Consider the following 22572-nt stretch of genomic DNA (forward strand, 5'->3'; position numbering starts at 1 on the left):
CAGATAAAGAGCTCTGTCTGTCCACAAAGACAGATGACACACACCAATAAGTTTTTAATAAATCTTAAAAGGTTTGTGCAGTTAGAGGTCATCAAATTAGAGGTCAGCTCCGGGATGATCTCTAATTTTCTACTTCTAAATTCAGAAGTAGAAACAGCGTCGTTGCTTTGTATCACCTGCGATGTGCATTGCAACCTGTGCACTGCTGCCCGCGGGACAGAGACCAGTAGCTCCGCAGCTTCTCTGCCGACGCCCCTCCTTCTCCTCCGGTACTCCTCCGAGCACAATGCGCTGATATCCGCACGCTCGGTAAAAGAATGATTTCTTTTGTGTCGACAGTAGAGGGTGTTCCCAGAGATACGGGCACCGCAAGCCTTTACCAGCGGATCAGAAAGGTCTTGACGAGGTAAGATGATCGTGATGGCGCTGAACAATTTACATTCACTCTGCGCTCCAAACACAAGCTGGCCATCACACCCGTCAGATTCTGCTGCATACTGAGCAACAGATGTCATCGTAGCATCATGCAAAGAGCTGTGTGTGGAGGGTAAAGCATTCGAGAAGGAGCGTTAATACATTTATAATGCATTTCGTTTTATTGTCGTTTTCGTTGTCCAGGGCTAGACAAGTTGTGTTGGGTCGGTGTCTGCTGCCGTGCTGCGTTTATCTTTCCGCTAAATTGCTGCTGTCCAGTCCCCGTGTCTGCTAAAGCCTCCGTCACCTCTACTCACTGGCCTCACTCACTGCATCCTTCAAACTCCCTTTGTATTTGCCTACTACATGCCTACCAATACCAATATGTAGGACTGCTCGCTTCCATTTTCGAAACATCTCCAAAATTATAAATATCCCTGTGCACAGTGATGCTGAAAAACTAGTAGATGGATTTATTATTTTTAGGCATGATTACTGTAATTCGTTATTATTAGAATGTCCTAAAAACTCACTGGAAAGCCTTCAGTTAATCCAAACTGCTGCAGCGAGAGTACTGACAGGGACTAGAAAGAGAAAGCATATTTCTCCTATATTGGTGTCGTCTATTAGCTTAAACTAGCTCGAATTTATATGTGCAACACATCAACGTTTCAGCTGTGAAAACAACGTGACAAAGTGAAAGAGTCACTTGTAGTAACCTACAGAAAGGCTTAAGTTAAGTTCAATTCTAATTCTGTTCTATTCTACTTCTAATTTTTAGCTGCCTTCCTTGTACTGTTTTGATTCACTCTCTGTCATTCCAACAGTGGACAACCTTATCAGACACAAACAGTAAGATATCAAGTGATGATCATTTTTGGTTTCCATGGCCAAGCAGCTACATTTAAGCATTACATCACTAAGTACAATATAAAGCATTGGATGCAGTGGTTGGTGTAAACTGGGGATTATGGTCTGGGGTTGTTTTTACAAGCTCCAGCGAAAGGAATTCTTGTTTGTTTTAAACAAACTATTTTTTCTGTTTTTGTCTATTTGTTTCTACCTCCCCAGCTGTTGTATTTTTTATTGTTTTGGTGTCTTGCCTGTCTTGCCTTAGACGCCGTTGTACTATTCCACATATAATGTAATGTCTGAAATAAAACAAAAACAAACAAACAAATAAACAGATAAAAGATTCACATGAACAAGAGGAGCCTATAGAGATTCTGTATAGCTGTTCTTGCAAAAGCAAAATGTGTTTGGCACCACTGTGCACTCAGATCACAATACTGACTGCAGGACAGGTTTTCTTTTTTAAAAAAAGTTCACATACTTGTGAAGGTGGACAAGCGTATACTTTTGACAAAATATTGTGGGTCAATGTGTGCTTCTTGGTACAGTCAAGTACTCCTGGTGGCCAAAAACTGTTATTGCATTAGTAAGTATGATTTCAGGTATTTCATTTTATAAGTCTTCTCATATGACAGAGAATGATGTAACAAGCAGAGAATGTCAGAGTATATTATTGCCTTATGATTATAATAATCCTTGCCATTCATGCTCAGTGATAAATCTGACTTTTTGTCCGTGTGTGCTGTCCTCCACAGGGACCTGCTGGTGACCTTGGCCCTGGGTCAGGTCCTGTCCTTGTTAATTTGCGCTTTAAGTCTGACAAGCAAATACCTGGCGAATGACTTTCACGCTAACACTCCAGTCTTTCAGAGCTTCCTCAACTACATCCTGCTGTTTCTGGTGTACACTACCACGTTGGCAGTCAAGCAAGGTAAAGCCACAAGCTAAGATGTGTGAGTGCATAAATCAATATCAATATTCTATCTAGCTATCTAATTGTAATAAGAATGATAATAATGAAGATGAGGCAACTGTCTATGTCAATGAATATCAGAGTCTATACAGTCTTTTTTGTGTTGACTTTTAATTCAAGTTCAGTTTGAGTACCATCAGGCTTGTTTTATGTTTTGTTTTTATGTTAATATTGTCACGGCCTGCGGAGGCAGACTGTGTGGAGTGTGTGAGGAGGACCCAGGTGGAGACACAGATGAGGAACCAAAACTAAACTTGAACAAAAAGCAAGCCTTTATTTTGGGGCTGAAACTCACAAACATAAGACAAGGCAAAATGAGAGAAAACCTAAATATACACTGGGCAAATTTTAACTATGACTTTAAACTATGACTTGAACTATGATTCTCACTATGATTTTAACAAGATAACGACTATGATAACTGTGACATGATATGGGTAGCACAGACACAAGACACTGAACTCAAGAAGACAGAGGGCTTAAATACACAAACGAGGTGATCAATGGAAGTGGAGACACACGAGGAAACAGCTGACTAGAATGAACCTAATGACATCATGGAACACAAGACCCCTTCAAAATACAACAGGAACTATAAATAGGACACAGACGTGACATGAGCTTGACAACATGAACCACGCAGACATGAGACACGACAGACAGACACACTAACCAATAGGGGAGACTTAAACACAGGGGTGGGACACAAGGGGAACGTGATAAGCCATGAACTTACACTGTAACCTAGGCATGACAGAATTTAACCAGATAAGCTGAAATGAAACTAGATTTGCAAATAAATACCAAAATGAAGAGCAGGGGATCCAAGCACAGAACCTTGAGGCACATCTTGGTTAACTGGAGTAGACGTGTAACAGACTGGGTGGCTGTAGCTCAGGTGGTAGAGCAGGTCATCTGCTAATTGGTTGTTCAAACCCTCCAGTCTGAATCCTAAATATCCTTGGGCAAGATACTAACCCCAAGTTGCACTCTGATGCATCCACTGGAGTATGAATGTGTGCTAATGTTAGTTAGAAAGCACTTGTATAAAGTGCTTTGAGTGTGAGATAGAGTAGAAAAGTGCTTTATGTCCATTTACTGTTCACAAACTATTGTGTGTTGGAGAGATAGAACTGAAAGCAAGAGGGTAAAGCACCGGTTAGATGAGAAACTGGTTTTGAAGGCTAGAGAAAGGTCCAGGAGGATGAGGATGCTGAGTTAGAGGTTAGTGGTCAGAGTCCACTCCAATAAGAGTGGACATTAGTTATTTTGATGAGAGCCACTCATTTAGCTTGGGAGTCACTTCACCGAGCGCTTTGATTACCCTGGGATCACTGTTACCTTCACCCTCCACATCTTCTCGAGCTCTTCTCTGAGCCCTTGTTACTTCTCAAGCTTCTCATGTACCTTCATGCCTTCCTTCTGTATTGCTACATCTATCACTAAGGCCGTCTTCTTCTGCTTGTCTAACACTATGTCTGGTTGGTTAGCCACCACCATTTTGTCCGTCTGTATCTGGAAGTCCCTCGGTCATTCTCCACCACCCTTGGGGGAGTTTGCCATTTTGACCTCAGGACTTCCAGGCCATATTCGGCACAGATGTTTCTGTATACTATGCCGACCACTTGGTTATGGTGTTCCATGTATACCCTGTCTGCTAGCATCTTGCACCCTGCTGTTATGTGCTGGATTGTCTCGGGGACATCTTTACACAGTCTGCGCCTTGGGTCTTGCCTGGTGTGATAGACCCCAGCCTCTATGGATCTTGTGCTCAGAGCTTCTTCCTGTGCTGTCATGATTAGTACCTCTGTGCTGTCTTTTAGTCCAGCTTTGTCCAGTCACTGGCAGGATTTCTGGATGTCAGCCACCTCCACTATTTGCAGTTGTGCATAACGTGCAGGGGCCTGTCCTTCATGATGGTTCCTCCTCTTCCTTGGGTTTCTGCTGCTTGAGGTATTCACTAAGCACGCTGTCGGTTGGGGCCGTCTTGCTGATGTATTCGTGGATGTTCGTTGTCTCATCCTGGACTGTGGTGCTGAAACTCATGGCTCCATTTGCCTGTGGGATCCCCAAGTACTTGTACCTGTCCTCTGTCTGCAATGTTGCCTTCTGGTAGTTTGATCCACTCAGTTCTGACTACCTTCCCCTCTTTTTGTTATCATCTGACTACACTTCTCCAGTCTGAACTACATTCCGATGTCACTGCTGTATATCCTGGTGGTGTGGATCAGTGAATCGATGTCTTGTTCACTCTTGGCATACAGCTTAATGTCATCCATGTAGAGGAGGTGACTGACAACTGCTCCATTCCATAGTCGGTATCCATAGCCAGTGTTGTTAATGAACTCACTGAGGGGGTTCAGGCCTATGCAGAATAGCAGTGGGGACAGAGCATCTCCTTGGTACATCCCGCACTTGATGGCGACTTGTGCCATGACTTTGAAGTTGGCCTCCAGTGTTGTCTGCCACGTCCCCATTGAGTCCCTGATGAAGACTCTTAGGGTCCTGTTGATCTTTCACATTGATGTGAAAGACTCACTGTCACTTATTGCAAACTTCTGTGTTGCAAGATACTAACTTTATTTGATAATGACAAAGTTGTGGAAATGACTTTCATATGTGATCTTATGGTATAAACTACTTGCAACATCTTCACAAAATATAAACAGAAAATAATATTTTTGGCTGACTGACTAAATAGGACATTTGTGACTGTGTGTGTGTGTGTGTACAATGTTTACATATATTTGTGGGGACCAAAAATTTGAATATTACTAAACTTGTGGGGACCAGTAGCCCTTATGGGGACAAAATGCCTGTCCCCAAGAGTATGAAGTCTTTTTGACACTCAAAATGTGGTTTTAGTGTCAGGGTTACAATATGTTTATGGTTAGGTTTAGGCTAAGCAGTTAGGGTTATTCCTTCATTTGTGATGGTTAGGGTAAGATGCTGGGAAAGCATTATGTCAATTAGATGTCCCCACTAAGATATGAAAACACGATTTTGTGTGTGAGTGTGTGTGTGTGCACATGTGCTGTAATGGAGTAAATTATCTTGTCCCTATGTTTGGAATACTGTTGTGAGATTCTTTCCTTTTGTCCCTTTCTATGTTTCTCACCAGGGGAAGGGAACTTGCTGGCCATTCTAATGCAGCGCTGGTGGAAATACATGATTCTGGGTGTCATAGACATTGAGGCCAACTATTTGGTCCTTAGGGCTTACCAGTACACTACACTGTCTAGTGTACAGGTTGGTATGCGTGAGTGCTTCTGTGCATGTTTGCAGACATTACATTAAAGCCAGCTGTCCTCATAGTACCCATAGAGTTTTTGTGAAGTCTGACAAAATAATGTTGATGTTTATGGTACAAAGCTTGTTTAAGTTTTTTTTTTTTTTTTAAATAAAAAAGCCCTTGGGTTCCATTATGGAAAATCAGTGAAGAATCAGGATACCTTGACTTCTGCTTCGCCAGTGTGGCATGGTGGTGCCATGCTAGATGTTGCTGCATCGGAGCAAGCAGGTCCTTGGTTGGATATGTGGGATTTGCAGTTCAGAATTTAGTTACTCTGGCTTCCTCCCACATTTCAAAGACATGCATGTCTTTGAAATGTAATAAGTGAATTTAAATTAGCACAGGATGCAAGGTATGCAAAGTGCTTAAAGTGTATAGAATAAAGTAGGGCTGGGTGATGAGAGGAAAATCTAATATCAAGATATTTTTTGGCCCTCTCATGATACACGATATATATTGCGATATGTTTACGCGACTCAGGAGGGGAAAGTGGTGCTCTACCTGCACTGTGTATAGTGCGAGTGGAGCACTGCCGACTTCAGTTGAATTCAGTTGAATTCAATTTTATTTATACAGCACCAAATCACAACAACAGTTGCTTCAAGGTGCTTTATATTGTAAGGTAGATCCTACAATAATGCATACAGGGAAAAACCCAACAATCATATGACCTCCTATGAGCAAGCACTTTGGCGACAGTGAGAGGGAAAAACTCCCTTTTAACAGGAAGACACCTCCAGCAGAACCAAGCTCAGGGAGGGGCGGCCATCTGCCGAGACTGGTTCTGGAGAGGGAAAGAAGACAAGAAAAATCATATGCTGCAGAAGAGAGCCAGAGATAATAAAAGTATGATTCAATGCAGAGAGGTCTATTAACACATAATGAGTGAGAAAGGTGACTGAATAAGAAATACTCATTGCATTCATGACTTCAACTGAGAACATTCTCGGGGAGTGGAAGGAATATTTTGAGGACCTCCTTAATACCACTGCTACATCTTCTGCGGAGGAAACAGAGTCTGGGGACGAGAGGGACAACTTGTCTATCTTTGGGGGTGAGGTCCCTGAGGCAGTTAAACAGCTCCTTGGTGTCAGGGCCCCTGGAGTGGATGAGGTTTGCCCTGAGTTCCAGAAGGCTTGTCAATGCCAGGGTGATGTGAAGGAGAGACCGTAGTTGAACCTCGGATACAGGAGGAACAATGCAGCTTTCATCCTGGTCGTGGAACACTGGACGAGCTACTTTGTGGACTTGTGGAAGGCATTTGACTATGTCCCTTGTAGTGTCCTGTGGGAGGTGCTTCAGGAGTATGGGGTGTCATAAATGGAAACTTTAACGGCCTTTGAGCCTGTTACCAGCTTAGGTGGGTTGCCGAACTGCCGGTGAGGTGACAGTGAAGTTGGTCATAAATAGCCTCCATTGATTGTCCAGATCTAACTCTAGGTGTGCTGTCCAGTTGAGAGAATGGTAGGCCCGCCCCAAGGTGGTTACAGGAGGCAGGGATCCACACCAGCTACACCCACCTGATCAAATGGACACTTCTCTGCTTAGGCTGCTGCTCCCGCGACCCAGATCCGGATAAGCAGAAGAAGATGGATGGATAGATGGATGAATAATTATTCCTGCAGTCTTACTATTTATATTATATTCCTGCACAGTTTGTGTGGGTCACCCACAATTTCATTGTACATCTACAATAACAATAAAGGGCTATTCTGTTCTATTCTCTTTGATTATTATTCTTTGGGTCTCTTAAACATTAAATTGGTATCCTCTGACAATGATGTAGATCTAATCTGCATTGACAGACCACTAGGAACTCTACTGAAATCACCTATTGCATTGTTTAGAATACACAGTAATGGAGTCACTAGTCAACAGTAACAAAAAGATAAGTCTGATTAGAATGAAACAACATTTCCGGTGTGAACGAAAAAGAAATCATCAACCTGTTTATTTTTTTCTCTGTGCACAATTCTTTCTCTCAGCTCTTAGACTGTTTTGTCATCCCAGTGGTATTGCTGCTGTCCTGGTTCTTTCTCCTAGTGAGATACAAGACTGTCCATTTTGTCGGGACAGGTCTATGTTTGCTTGGCATTGGCTGCATGGTAGGAGCTGACATTCTTCTTGGTGGACAGCAAGGCTTTGGCAAGTACCAAGTACACACTGTCAAGTACACATAAATACTTAAAAAATGACACTCAACAAATTTACATTTGATTGCAAGCAGCTCATCAAGGCACAGATCCACTGGTAATTTGATATGATAAACAATGCATGTGTGGGTGCTATGAGTTTGTTGGGGCCTCTTGGTCATTTGTGAGTGTTGATTCCTCCTCTCTTTCTTCCTGAATCTTTCCAGGAGAGCAGAAGCTGTTTGGGAATCTGCTAGTTCTGGGAGGAGCTATGCTGTACGGAATATCCAATGTATGCGAAGAGTTTATTGTAAAGAACTTGAGTCGTGTTGAATTCCTGGGCATGTTGGGACTATTTGGATCCTTCTTCAGCGGCATTCAGCTGTGAGTTTGTGTGGAGGAGAAACATGCTTCATAAATGCAAGTGGTCAAAATTTAATAAGTAACAAGCTAGGTATAATTAGCACAGTTTTGATGTATTTTTCTTTAATTTCTAAGTTGAATTTTAAATTTAATCAAATTTTAGACATATTGTACTTTTAACTGAACTATGTGTATTTTACAGCATTTGTTATTAGCCTTTAAGAGAATACATTTTAACCTTAAAAAAATTAAGTATTAATGCATAATGATAATACAGGTACATTACAGGTACAAATGGTGAGAGGATGTAAGAACAACACTTTCTGAATGTAACTTTGGCCTTTCCACTCATTCCTATCAGGTATTTTAGACACATTTTCACAAGGAAATTAAATCTAAAACTTTAAGGCACATGGACTAGTTCTTATATAGAACTTCTTTTACTCCTCCTGAGCACTCAAACCAGTTTATACAACTTAACTTATTCACCCATTCACACAAGCACTTTTTTTATGTGTTTTCTAAGTAAGTGCTTTCTATCTAACATTCATACTCCAGTATATGCATTGGAGAGAGCAACTTGGGGTTAGCATCTTCCCAAGTATATATGGCATGCACAATAGAGCAGCCAGGAATCAAACCACCAAACCTTCCAGTTGGTATGCAGATGACCTGCTCTCCCTCCTGAGCTACAACCACCCCATTTATCTGCAATTTGAACCTTTACACAAAAAGCGAAACACCACTGAAAGTGTCTTGATGCATGCTCAATCATCCAGGTAAGGAAATCCCAAAAGGTTGATTCTGTTCATTTGAACATAGTGTTTTCAGTGGGAGAAACGTTTTGTCACTCATCCAAGTGACTTCTTCAGTCTCTGCTGACTGCAGGTTTCTCCAAGTGTATAATGAGTACATTTGTATAATGACTGAAACTAGCACCACTGGCAAACAATGGGCCATGAGGTCAGTTTCTTGATCATTAATATGCAAATTGTTATGTTACGTCCAGATAAACAGAATCAACTTTTTTGGGAGCACTGAAAGTGGGTTTGGCCATACTAAACTAGAATAAACATTCTTTGTCCACTGTGCACCAAGCGCCAAGACCCTAAAGGAACTCTGGTTCTGTAAAAATAAGCCAGTGCTATTAAATCTCTGTGTATGCTTTGTTGCAGGGCTATCATGGAACACAAAGAGCTTCTAAGAGTATCCTGGAACTGGCAGATAGGTGACCCTGAACACACACACACACACACACACACACACACACACACACACACACACACACACAGTTGTGTGTGTGTTTGTTGACCCTCGGATACAGGAGGAACAATGCAGTTTTCGTCCTGGTCATGGAACACTGGACCAGCTCTTTATCCTCTCGAGGATACTCGAGGGCGCATGGGAGTTTGCCCAACCAGTCTACATGTGTTTTGTGGACTTGAAGAAGGCATTCGACCGTGTACCTCGGGATGTCCTGCGGGGAGTGCTCCGGGAGTATGGGGTGTCTGGCCCATTGCTACGGGCCATTCAGTCCTTATACGACCGCTTTCGAAGAGCTTGGTCTGCATAGCCGGCAATAAGTCGGACTTGTTCCTGGTGGGTGATGGGCTCCGCCAGGGCTGCCCTTTGTCACCGATTCTGTTCACAGTTTTTATGGACAGAATTTCTAGGCGTAGCCAAGTGGCGGAAGGCTTTCACTTTGGTGGTCTCAGGATCTCATCTCTGCTTTTTGCAGATGATGTGGCTTTTTGCAGAGATGCTGACCTACAGCATCTCTGTATTGACCTAGAGGTCAAAGAAAATGCAGTTGATGCATTTACTCACACTTCCAAGCGCATGGGTCCTCGTATTGAAGTATGTAATGAAGCTCATCACTTAGGAAAACATGGGAAACCATCACTCAAGGATAAAAAGTCAAAGCATTTGTTTCTCAAACTTTATCAGACTTTCTCAAGCTTTCTCACAAATAAGACTTCAAAGATTTGCACGCTCTTCAGTTCCCCTCTGTAAGTGACAGAGTCAGAGATGGAACTAGTGTGCTTTATCAAGGGATGGGCTTCTGAGAAGAAATGTTCAAGCTACATGCTTGCATTATAAGGTAGCCCTTTCTAGTGGCTGCTGCCAGTCACACAAGATGGCATTTTGATGGTAGGTACATCAGCCATAAAAGAGGAGGCAAAACACCCTGAAACCTCTCATTCTCAGATCTGCTCACATGGATCTTGGTCAAAGTGGCAGGAATCACATTCAAGTTAGTTCAGTTCAACTGTATATGTGTATAGAGACTATTTACAACAGTCCCTTAAGGCACTTCATTGTAAAATAAATACCACATAGTATTGGAATCCGACAACCCCCTATGAGCAAGCACTTGGAGACTCTGGGAAGAAAAAACTCCCTTGTAATAGAAAAAAACCTCTGGTAGAATCAGGCTAGAACATAAATATAGATCACATTGAGGCACCTGTTGTTGTGATTTGGTTCAATATAAATACAACTGAACTAAAATGAAAAGTATTGGAGAAGTACCCTGTTCACTTAAAAGACACAAAATGTGTTAGGAAATCCCATAAAAGTTTTTTGCCTTGGTTTGTCTGGAGAAAAGGGCTTGTGACTACGCCTCAGTATGTAAAAATTTTGGTACACAAATGTGTTTTCCTGCATCTCTACAGTGTAGGTTGGGAATGAAGAGTTAGCAATAAGTCATAGCATGATCCATAAGATCACAATAACCACTTTTATGGTAAATGGTACATAGACTGGTTCTTACATAGAGTTTCTCTACTGTATTTGAGCACTTTATAATGAAATGAAAATAAATCCTATTAAAAACGATACTTCTTTGTGTGTTCACAGGTCTTCTTTATGTTGGTTTCAGTGCCTTCATGTTTGGCCTTTACAGCTTCATGCCTGTTGTGATGAAGAGGACTAGTGCCACCTCAGTCAATCTGTCTCTGCTCACAGCTGACCTTTACAGTCTCTTCTGTGGCCTCTTTCTCTTTCACTACAAGGTAATCAACTGCCAGGAATCATTTATGTGATGATGTGCAGTTTAAAAGATATATATATACAGTAAAGCACTATTTAGTTTGACTAGACTAATTGATTTAGTTGATTAAAACTAAAATAACTAAACTGCATTGTGGTATAAATGATGTACACTGTTGTGACTTATGAAAATGCTAATGATACTTGTCACACTTAGAAATCTTTTTTTGCTCATAAAAAGTGATATAAAGTTAAGAATGGATGAGGTGAACACAAAAAAGGCAAGAGCTATGCTGGCAGGCAGGTGGCACAGGTCTGATAGTGGAGGGTCAGTGGGTTTGGTGACATGGGCAGCAGGACATTCACACAGGTTCCAGAAGTAATACAAGGAAAACGGAGTTTATCTTTACTGTATTCGGTGTTGCTATAATGAGAAATGTATCTTCAAAGCTGAGAACTTGAGATGTGTTGTAAAAATGTGTTAAAGCATATTTTAAAATGGAAACTTTTCTGGAAACTGCTTTCTTACAACCTTAGAAAAAAACAAACAAACATTTTTTATAGTAAATTTTTATCGGAAGTCTCGTAACTGACGGTCTTTATGCAACATTTATTTAAGTTGTAGCTTAGTTGTAGCATATAAGAAACTATCAATAGCTTAGTTGCCATTAACCATGCCCACTAGAAGGGAAAACAGGTAATCCCAAAACTGGAAGCTGAAATGCTTAAATAATGCCTTTAGAGAGTTTATTTGTCAGATGATTGTTTTAGCACAGTACAGGGGGTAAAATAAGTATTGAAAGCTTCATCTATGTTCTTAGTAAATATATTTTTAATGGTGCTATTGACATGAAATATCACTAGATGTCGATAACAACCCATACAATCCACACATGAAAAGAAGTCAAGACATTGCATATGACCTCAAAAACGCCATCCCAACACCGAAGTTTGGAGGTGGGAACCTCATGATGTGGGGCTGTTTTTCAGCATAGATCATTGGTATGCTTCATATAATTGAAGAAAACATGTACTGAGACGATCTTGATAAAAAGCTGCTGCCATCTACCAGGATGATGATGATAAAATGAAGGTGGATGTATAAGCAAGAGAATGATCGCAAATACACAAAGTGTGGAGCATGAAAATGTCCAAAATGTCTTGGTATGCTGAACTATTAAGAGTTCCTGGGAACTAAGGGGCTAAGCTCACTTTCTGAAAAACAACCCCACACCATATTTCAATTCAATTCAATATTATTTATATAGCACCAAATACAACAGCAGTTGCCTCGAGGTGCTTAATATTTTAAAGTAAAGACCCTACAATAATGTAGAGAAAATCCCAACAATCAGATGACCTCCTATGAGCAAGCACTTTGGTGGCAGTGGAAAGAAAAGCTTTTAACCTCCAGAAAGAAACTTCCACCAGAAGCAAGCTCAGGAAGGTCATCTGCTGCAACTTATAGAGGTGAGAAAGACAGGACAAAAAATGCTGTGGAAGGGAGCCAGAGATGAATAATAATGCTTAATTAAATGCAGAGTGGTGTATAAACACATAGTGAGTGACAAGGGTTGAGAGAAGGAGAAATACTGGGCCTATGGCGCAATCACTAAGGGAGGATTCAGGGATACCTGGCCCAGCCATAACTATAAGCTTTGTCAAAAAGGAAAGTATTTAGCCTAATCTTAAATTAGAGATAGCGTCTGTCTTCCAAATCCAAGCTGGGAGATAGTTTCACAGAAGAGGGGCCTGAAAGAAGGCTCTGCCTCCCATTCTACGTTTAAATACCTTAGGAACAACAAGTAAGTTTCCAGTGTGAGAGTGATTGGGGTTGTTGGGGTGATATGGTACTATGAGGTACCATACCATTTAAGATAACATGGGGTCTGATTTTGGTCAAAATCTTTTGACTTATTTGAGCTACACTACCAGTCAATTTGTCCAGTTTGTTATTGAAAATTATCCAGTTTAATGTCTGATTGAACTCTGAAGAATATAATCCAGCCACTGTTATCATCGTCAATGCCCTGTACCAACACAGAGCAGAGCAGCTATCTGAACGCTACCCCAACAGAGGTCGATTATCTTGTTAATAATTTCACCTCCTCACTACGTACGACTCTGGATACTGTAGCTCCAGTGAAAACTAAGGTCTCTAATCAGAAGTACCTGACCCCGTGGTATAATTCTCAAACACGTACCCTAAAGCAGATGACTCGTAATCTGGAGAGGAAATGGCGTGTCACAAATTTAGAGGATCATCATTTAGCCTGGAGAAATAGTTTGTTGCTTTATAAGAAAGCCCTCCGCAAAGCCAGAACAGCTTACTACTCATCACTGATTGAAGAAAATAAGAACAACCCCAGGTTTCTCTTCAGCACTGTAGCCAGGCTGACAAAAAGTCAGAGCTCTTTTGAGCCAACCATCCCTTTAACGTTAACTAGTGATGACTTCATGAACTTCTTCACAAATAAAATTTTTATCATTAGAGAAAAAATTACCAATAATCATCCCACAGATGTAATATTATCTACAGCTACTCTTAGTTCCATTGATGTTAAGTTAGACTCTTTTTCTCCAATCGATCTTTCTGAGTTAACTTCAATAATTACTTCCTCCAAACCATCAACGTGTCTTTTAGACCCCATTCCTACAAAACTGCTCAAAGAAGTCCTGCCATTGATTAATTCTTCGATCTTATATATGATCAACCTAGCTCTAATAATCGGCTATGTACCACAGGCCTTCAAGGTGGCTGTAGTTAAACCTTTACTCAAAAAGCCATCTCTAGACCCAGCAGTCTTAGCTAATTATAGGCCAATCTCCAACCTTCCTTTCATATCAAAAATCCTTGAAAGAGTAGTTGTCAAACAGCTAACAGATCATCTGCAGAGGAATGGTTTATTTGAAGAGTTTCAGTCAGGTTTCAGAGTTCATCACAGCACAGAAACAGCTTTAGTGAAGGTTACAAATGATCTTCTTATGGCCTCTGACAGTGGACTCATCTCTGTGCTTGTCCTTCTTGACCTTAGTGCAGCATTCGATACTGTTGACCATAATATCCTGTTAGAGCGATTAGAACATGCTGTAGGTATTACAGGTATTGCACTGCAGTGGTTTGTATCATATCTATCTAATAGACTCCAATTTGTGCATGTAAATGGAGAGTCCTCTTCACACACTGAGGTTAATTATGGAGTTCCACAGGGTTCAGTGCTAGGACCAATTCTGTTTACATTATACATGCTTCCCCTAGGCAGCATCATTAGAAGACATAGCATACATTTTCACTGCTATGCAGATGACACCCAGCTCTATCTGTCCATAAAGCCAGATAACACACACCAATTAGTTAAACTGCAGGAATGTCTTAAAGACATAAAGACTTGGATGGCCACTAACTTTCTGCTTCTTAACTCAGATAAAACTGAGGTCATTGTACTCGGCGCTGAAAAGCTTAGAAATATGGTATCTAACCAGATTCTTACTCTGGATGGCATTACCTTGGCCTCCAGTAACACTGTGAGGAACCTTGGAGTCATTTTTGACCAGGATATGTCCTTCAACGCACATATTAAACAAATATGTAAGACTGCGTTCTTCCATTTGCGCAACATCTCTAAAATTAGAAATATCCTGTCTCAGAGTGATGCTGAAAAACTAGTTCATGCATTTATTACTTCCAGGCTGGACTACTGCAATTCATTATTATCAGGATGTCCAAAAAACTCACTGAAAAGCCTTCAGTTAATCCAAAATGCTGCAGCAAGAGTACTGACAGGGACTAGAAAGAGAGAGCATATTTCTCCTGTTTTGGCTTCCCTTCATTGGCTTCCTGTTAAATCCAGAATTGAATTCAAAATCCTGCTCCTCACATACAAGGTCTTAAATAATCAGGCCCCATCTTATCTTAATGACCTTGTAGTACCATATTACCCTATTAGAGCACTTCACTCCCACTCTGCAGGCCTACTTGTTGTTCCTAGAGTATTTAAAAGTAGAATGGGAGGGAGAGCCTTCAGTTTTCAGGCCCCTCTTCTGTGGAACCAGCTTCCAGTTTGGATTCGGGAGACAGACACTATCTCTACTTTTAAGATTAGGCTTAAAACTTTCCTTTTTGCTAAAGCATATAGTTATGGCTGGACCAGGTGACCCTGAATCCTCCCTTAGTTATGCTGCAATAGATGTAGGCTGCCGGGGGATTCCCATGATGCATTGAGTTTTTCCTTTCCAGTCACCTTTCTCACTCACTATGTGTTAATAGACCTCTCTGTATTGAATCATATCTGTTATTAATCTCTGTCTCTCTTCCACAGCATGTCTTTTATCCTGTCTTCCTTTTCTCACCCCAACCAGTCGCAGCAGATGGCCGCCCCTCCCTGAGCCTGGTTCTGCCGGAGGTTTCTTCCTGTTAAAAGGGAGTTTTTCCTTCCCATTGTCGCCAAAGTGCTTGCTCATAGGGGGTCATATGATTGTTGGGCTTTTCTCTGTATCTATGAAGCGCCTTGAGGCGACATTTGTTGTGATTTGGCGCTATATAAATAAAATTGAATTGAATTGAATTGAATTGAATTGAAAGGAAAGCACAGTACAAATAAGTATTCTAAACTGTTGACTCATCAAAGTAGCCACCCTTGCAGATATAACAGCTGAACACACTCGTGGCATTCTTTCTACAATACAATCAAATATTTGTCAGAAAGTTCTTCCCATATCTGTTGCACAAGTTCCCATAAATGTGTGGCACTTGTAGGTTACTTTGCTTTCACTCTTTTGTCCAGCTTGATGGGGTTTAAGTCTGGAGACTGTGCTGGTCATTCCATGTTTTCAAGCTTACCATCTTGTTCTTTTTTCTGTTGTGGTTTATCAGTTGTGGCTTTGGGTCTGTCAGACCTCTTCCTGTCAGAGTGTTCAGAGTGAAAGGTTGGAACAGCTGTAGGAATTAGTATGAACAGCTTTCAAGGCTTGATGAACCTCTATTGCTGCAGAACAGCTTTAAATTGTTAACCCATTTTGTGTTCCCTGAAAAAGGCCTTTTTGTATAATTCTGAAATAAACATTATCTTTCAGTTTTTGGTAACCTTACCTTTTTTTAACCTCTGGCAGTTCACCACTTACCTTTGTACCAATTCAAGCTATTCATTAGACTTGAACGACTTGAATTGTAAGAAATAACTGGAAAAATTGGGGTGTTCTGAACCTTTTGACCTGTAGTGTACCTTACTAAGTACTGATGTACTAAATAGAGGACATCCTATGCTTTCCATTGATATGTCATGTGTTTTTTGGTGGGCACTTTTAGTTCCCCAGAGGAAGGAAGACACAAAAAAAATTCAATGGGAAGATTCTACTAGTTATTACTAGTTAATGTTAAAGCTCAACAGAGCCAAGTTTTCTTTTTCAGAGGAGCCAGAGTATCCAGGGTCATACTGACCAAAGATGTAACATTATTAACGAGATAATCAATCACTGTGGGAGTAGAATTTAGCTAGCTGCTCTCTGTGTTGGTATATAACATTGAAGAGAACGGTGGAGGAATTCTTTCCGTACTTACCAGACTTTTAAAAAGACATCTACTCTGATATTCCCCTACTGCTGTGTAATCCATTAATCTAAATTTAAATGTTATTAGGAAATGATCAGACAAGAGAGGGTTTTCTGGAAACACTTTTAAACGTAAAGTTTCTATGCAATATATTAAAACAAGATCTAGAGTGTGATCTAGAGTGTGAGCCACCGGGGGTGGCTGCAGCAGGTCACGGTAGAGCAGGTGGTAGAGCAGGTCATCTACTCATCGGAAGGTTGGTGGTTCGATTCCTGGCTTCCCCTAGTCTGCATGCCAAATATCCTTGGGCAAGATACTAACACCAAATTGCTCTCCGATGCATCCATCGGAGTATGAATGTGTGTGAATGTTAGCTATAAAGCACTTAGAAAAATGTGCTTGTGCAAATGGGTGAATGCACAAGTTGTGTAAAGCGCTTTGAGTGCTCAGATGAGTAGAAAAGCGCTATACAAGAACCAGTCCATTTACCATTTACCATTAAAGTGGTGGGTGGGTTCTTTTAAATTTTGAGAGAAGCCAATTGAGTCTAATAACAGATTAAATGCAATGTTTATGCTGTTATTTTCAGTATCTACATGGATGTTAAAATCACCTACAATATAATTATTTTATCTGAACTGAAAACTAAATCAGTAAGGGCTAGGGTGGACAATAGATAACAAATAAAACTGGTTTTTGAGTTTTCCAGTTAGGGTGAAGAAGGCTAAGCATCAGGCTTTTAAATGAATTAAAACTCTGTCTGGGTCTTTGGTTGATTAATAAGAAGGAGTGGAATATTGCGGCTGCGGCTGCGGCTGCTGCTCCTCCTCGTCCTGTGCTTTGAGGATTCTGAGCTAGTATAACTCAGGGTTGTTGATTCATTTAACCAGTTTTCTGTAACACAGGGTACATCAATATGCTGATCAATTATTAAATTGTTTTCTAGCCTGGGCTCAGAAAGAGAGACCTAATGCTTAATGATCCACATTTAACAGTTTTACTCGTTGGTGCAGTTATAGATACTAAATTGGTCTTTCTTTGTGATTTGTTTATGTTTAAATTGTCTTTTGCTGATTTTTGGTTTGTTTTTTCTTGGACTGGGAGCAGATACAGTCTCTAAGGGGATGGGTTTTTGGGAAGATAACAGGAGGAGAGAAGCTGCATAGAGGCTTTTAGCACTGCAACTCTGCTTCCTGGTCCCAGCTCTGGATAGTCATCTTTTGGGGGCTTTAATACATTTCTAGAAATGAGAGCTGCTCCATCCAAAGTGGGATGGATGCTGTCTTCCATGCTAAGATCAGGTTTTCCCCAGAAAGTTTCCCAATTATCTATAAAGCTCACATCATTTTTTGGACACCACTCAGACAGCCAGCGATTTAAGGAAAATATGTGACTAAACATGTCACTCCTGGTTCGACTGAGGAGGGGACGAGAGAAAACTACAGAGTCTGACATTGTTTTGGTAAAGTTACACACTGGTTCAATATTAATTTTACTGACCTCCGATTGATGTATCCAGGTTTTAATTGCTGCCAATGTGAATTAGAATTTTACCAAATCTGTTTATCTTTAGCCAGCAGTTTCAGGGTTCATTGAATGTCCCTGTTCTGGCCTTTGGAAGACATGGTGTTTCTAACGGCACGTTTCTCAAAACAGAATGACCCAAACCACAGTTTGTTCCTTGGCGGGTGTGCCACAGAGTGGGGAAAGATTTTAGATGTGAATGGTTGGTGTACTAGGGGTTTCTGTGTAGGAACTACTAGGACTAAGGTGCAGGAGGGACAGTTGAAGACACTGTACTGCTAGTAAGTTGGCTAAAAGCTAAGCTAATGTAATGAATCCCTAAAGACACGGTGAATGAATACTGTAAATATAATTATTCAACAAAGAGTGTGCTTTGAATAAAGCTTTGGGACACTAGGAAATAAGTCATTTTCCAAGAGTTTTTACTTAAATGGGCTACACAGATAAGCTACACCGTGTTGTAACAGGAACAGGAAGTGATACTGTTCCCAACACTGGACCAACACCGAGTGAGAGTGCCACCACCCTCGACCAAACCTTGGCACAGTACAGTCAGATCTTTCTCCTGGTAACCACCAACCCAAATTCATCTATCCAATTGTCAGATAGCAAAGCGAGATTCGTCACTCCAGAGAAAATGCCTTCACTCCAGAGAACAGGCCTTTTTCACTGTCTGCACTGAAGTCCAGTTGTCCAGCATGCTTTACACAACTGCATGCAGGTTTTGCATTGCGTTTGGTGGTGTAAGGCTGGATGCAGCTGCACAGAAATCTGTTCTTGAGCTAATCTGAAGATCACGTGAAGTTTGGAGGTCTGTAGTGATTGACTGTGCAGAATTTGGTGACCTCTCACTATATGCATCAGCATCTGCTGACACCACCAATTTGTGAATAAGTTACCGTCTTCCCCAGTCACTTCCAAGTTGTTTTAATACCACTTACACTTGACTTTGGAATATTTAGTAGCAAGGAGATTTCAGAACTAGACTTGTTGCATAGGTAGCATCCTACCATGGCACCACACTGGAATTCACTGAGTTCCTGAGCGTGACCCATTCTCTCACAAATGTTTGTAGAAGCAGTGGCCATAAAAGTAAGTGGGACACTTGAATTTGGTGATTTGGATTGGTGAGTGAATACTTTTGGCAATATAGTGTTAATACCAACAGCAGAGATCTCACTTTGACACTGCTTTCTTGGATAATACTGATTCCCTACATTTTCTACCATGCACTATCAAATAAAAACAGATATAATAGATTTTTATGAGACTTTAAATAAGATTTAAATAAAAGACAAGTCAGGACAACCAATCCTGATGAACTGTTATTAATCAGTATTATCCTAAAAGAAATGTGCATCTTTACATTAGTTTTAGAATAGGTTGAAAATAAAATATTGCATGTATGCATATATTGAACGTCACATGATAGCTCTGTCTCTGTGTTTCAGTTCTCGGGCCTCTATCTGTTGTCATTCTTCATCATTATCTTGGGCCTGGTTTTTTACTCCTCCTCGTCAACCTATGTGGTCCAGGACCCACGAGTCTACAAGCAATTCAGAAACAAAGACAATCAAACACCATATGAACCACCTCCACTTTGCCCTAGAGTCTTGGAGCCCACTGTCATCTACACTACCCTGAGCCCTGAGCAAGAAGACGAGTTTCCTGTTAAAGTAGCCTAAGAACTGGGACAGAGTTAAGTGCATTAGCCTGATAAACTTGTGAGTCAGGTGCAACCCCCAGGTTTCCCTTGTATACAAATGAATAGTGCTAGGCTTTGCCCAATCTGGTAAGCAGGATAGCTGGGATCACCCAGGTAAGTCAAGATATTCATTTTATGGTCTGAATGGAGAAATGTCTCCATGCTCACAGTAATCAAGTTAACATAAATTCATTTAGCTACATATTGTATGTACTGAGAAATGACTGACCAGAATGTAATTTAAACACATAGCAATGTGAGTTGAGTTCACGGTCATCAAAGACTGTGCATAGACTATAGTAGCTAGATGTAGTAGTAGATGATGTAAAGAGATGGTATTGTCATTTTTATGTTATCACGTATTTCTTCTAATATTTGCAAGAGGATACTGTATGGATGTAAACTATTGTCTGCCCAATATTGCTCTTATTTCAAAGAAAGAAGTTCAATAAATTTACAAAAATAAGTGCACATTGTATATAATAAGAAGGATTCTCTGTAGGATCTGATTGTTTGCAGGCTGAAAGAAGGATAACTATATTCTAACGCCCTGTTTTCCACAGTGTAAGTATTAGTGAGGCGTGAAAGAGATTTCAAATTCAATGTTAAATTTGTCATAGGCCCTAGAATGTTGAATTCAGGATTCAGCAGATGTTTGTGAGGTACATTTTGGAATGTTTTTCAAGAGATGCATTCAGATGAGTCATGTATCATCTGGACTGCTGTTACAGCTGTATACTGTTTTGAAAAATACACGTCATTGTTCAAAATGTTTTTGTTGGTTGCTTTGATTGAAAAAAAAAAAAAGTACAGTACATACAGTGAGATCAACCTTAACTGAATTTTATTTATTGGATACGGTTTTTATGTATAAATAATTGTATGCAATTGGAACATAAAAAACTAAGGTTGACAAAACATAACTTAATTGCGTGCAACCAATCTACATGTTTTTTTATGTTAATCCCACAGGTTATTTTTTTCAGTGTACTCTAGTGGTGTACATGACAGATGATTCATTTCAAATAATAAAATATAAAAGATGTCCATTTGTTGGTGTTTGTAATTCTATTTTTCACATCCCAAATTGCCTAAAAATAATTAGAAAACTATTTCTGAAATGCACTTACTCAGTAGAAACAATAATACAGACATAATACTGAATACTGACTGACATTTTTAATAATATGTTGCGTTACTACATGAAACTGAGTCACTCATATTAAATGAAACCCATTGTGGAGGAGGGTGTTTCTTCTTCACTCACTATGTGTTAATAGTCTCTGCATTGAGTCATACTTGTTATTAATCTCTGGCTCTCTTTCACAGCATGTTTTTTATCCTGTCTTCCTTGTCTCACCCCAGATGGCCGCCCCTCCCTGTGCCTGGTTCTGCTGGAGGTTTCTTCCTGTTAAAAGGGAGTTTTTCCTTCCTACTGTCACCAAAGTGCTTAATCATAGGGGGCCACATGACTGTTCGGTTTTTCTCTGTATGTATTATTGTGGGGGTACCTTACAGTATAAAGCACCTTGAGATGACTGTTATTGTGACTTGGTGCTGTAAAAAAAATTTAATTGAACTGAAGTAAATACAAATAGCAATTTAAATGACTTTATTTGTTGAGGAATAAAAATATCCAATCCTACTGGTCCTGTGTGAAAAATAGTTGTAAGTTGTTAAGCTAAAGATTAATCATAGAAAAATAATTTAGGTTTAAACCACATGAGAAAATGTAACATGTGAAATAAAGTGTCCGAGCATGCCAGGAACATGCTTGGATGCAGTTATGTGGAAGTATAAAAGTGCTGAGCAGAGAAGGCAAACTGTGATTATTCCTTGTTTCAAGCTGGTGAGTGGACGGGTGACTGATCTGTGGGATCTGCAGTGGAAATAGTTGAAGCGAGGAGCGGCAGGGGAATAGCCAAATCCCAACCACTGTACGTATCTACTCTTTGCCCCCATTAATGTCAGAAACCCGTCAGAGACAGGTTATATTTTTATGCCTTTATGCTTGTGTTTATTGCTTATTTTATTTGACCTCTGAATGTACTCAAGTATTTATATATTTTTGCATTGAAGTTACATTTAACTAGGGCACGTAGATAGACGTGGGTTGTTTCTTTTGACAGATGTATCTAAAATGGAAATTTTCACCTTTTGAATATTTATTATTGTTCATTAATAAGAAAATGATTTATCTGATTAATTGGTGGAATACTCGATAATTACTTGATGAACCCTACACCTCACTGCAACAAAAGAAATCCTTTGCAAATGTTGACATACAAGCACTGAGAAGAGATGAACTTTATTTGTCCTCTATTTGATACATTCGTTTATTACAGCAGTTAAAATTAATATTATCTGCAGAGCGCAGTACTGTATTAAGATGAAGATTATATTTGGTACAAAAGATTTCCACCCGAATCTTTTGGTACACGGCCTGCATAAACTGAAAGAACACTGCAAGATATCCAGAAAGTGGAAAACTGTTGTTGATGAGCACTTAAAAAAAAAAAATACAGGAAGGTCTAGCTGCCTGGAAGCAAACTACAAAGAAGTGAGCAAGATTGAAGATAAATGTAAACTTCTGTAAATAGAAAAAGAACTTTAGAGTTTCCTGCCACTACCCTGGTGGTTTTTCATGTTACTGCCATCTCATCTTGTGATTTCAGCTTGGATTTAATGGTATTAAGCATGATGAGATGAGATTTCCTTTCAGGAAACAAATGACTGAACACTGTGTGACACATTAGCACAGGATACCTTTAGGTTCAG

The 22572-nt window shown here is 40.2% G+C and overlaps 1 protein-coding gene across 1 annotated transcript; it reads left to right on the forward strand.

The window, feature by feature from the left end:
* Window positions 1-193: 193 nt before the first annotated feature.
* Window positions 194-20837, forward strand: slc35f1 (solute carrier family 35 member F1). The gene is made up of 8 exons (XM_006796273.2): window positions 194-406; window positions 2022-2197; window positions 5361-5488; window positions 7517-7676; window positions 7891-8047; window positions 9202-9254; window positions 10886-11040; window positions 19541-20837. Exons 1-8 carry the CDS (start codon window positions 318-320, stop codon window positions 19772-19774), a joined length of 1152 nt encoding a protein of 383 aa, XP_006796336.1. The 5' UTR covers window positions 194-317; the 3' UTR covers window positions 19775-20837.
* Window positions 20838-22572: the final 1735 nt, after the last annotated feature.

Source organism: Neolamprologus brichardi, chromosome 15, assembly GCF_056152115.1.
Source record: "Neolamprologus brichardi isolate AB-2024 chromosome 15, ASM5615211v1, whole genome shotgun sequence".
Taxonomy (NCBI): domain Eukaryota; kingdom Metazoa; phylum Chordata; class Actinopteri; order Cichliformes; family Cichlidae; genus Neolamprologus; species Neolamprologus brichardi.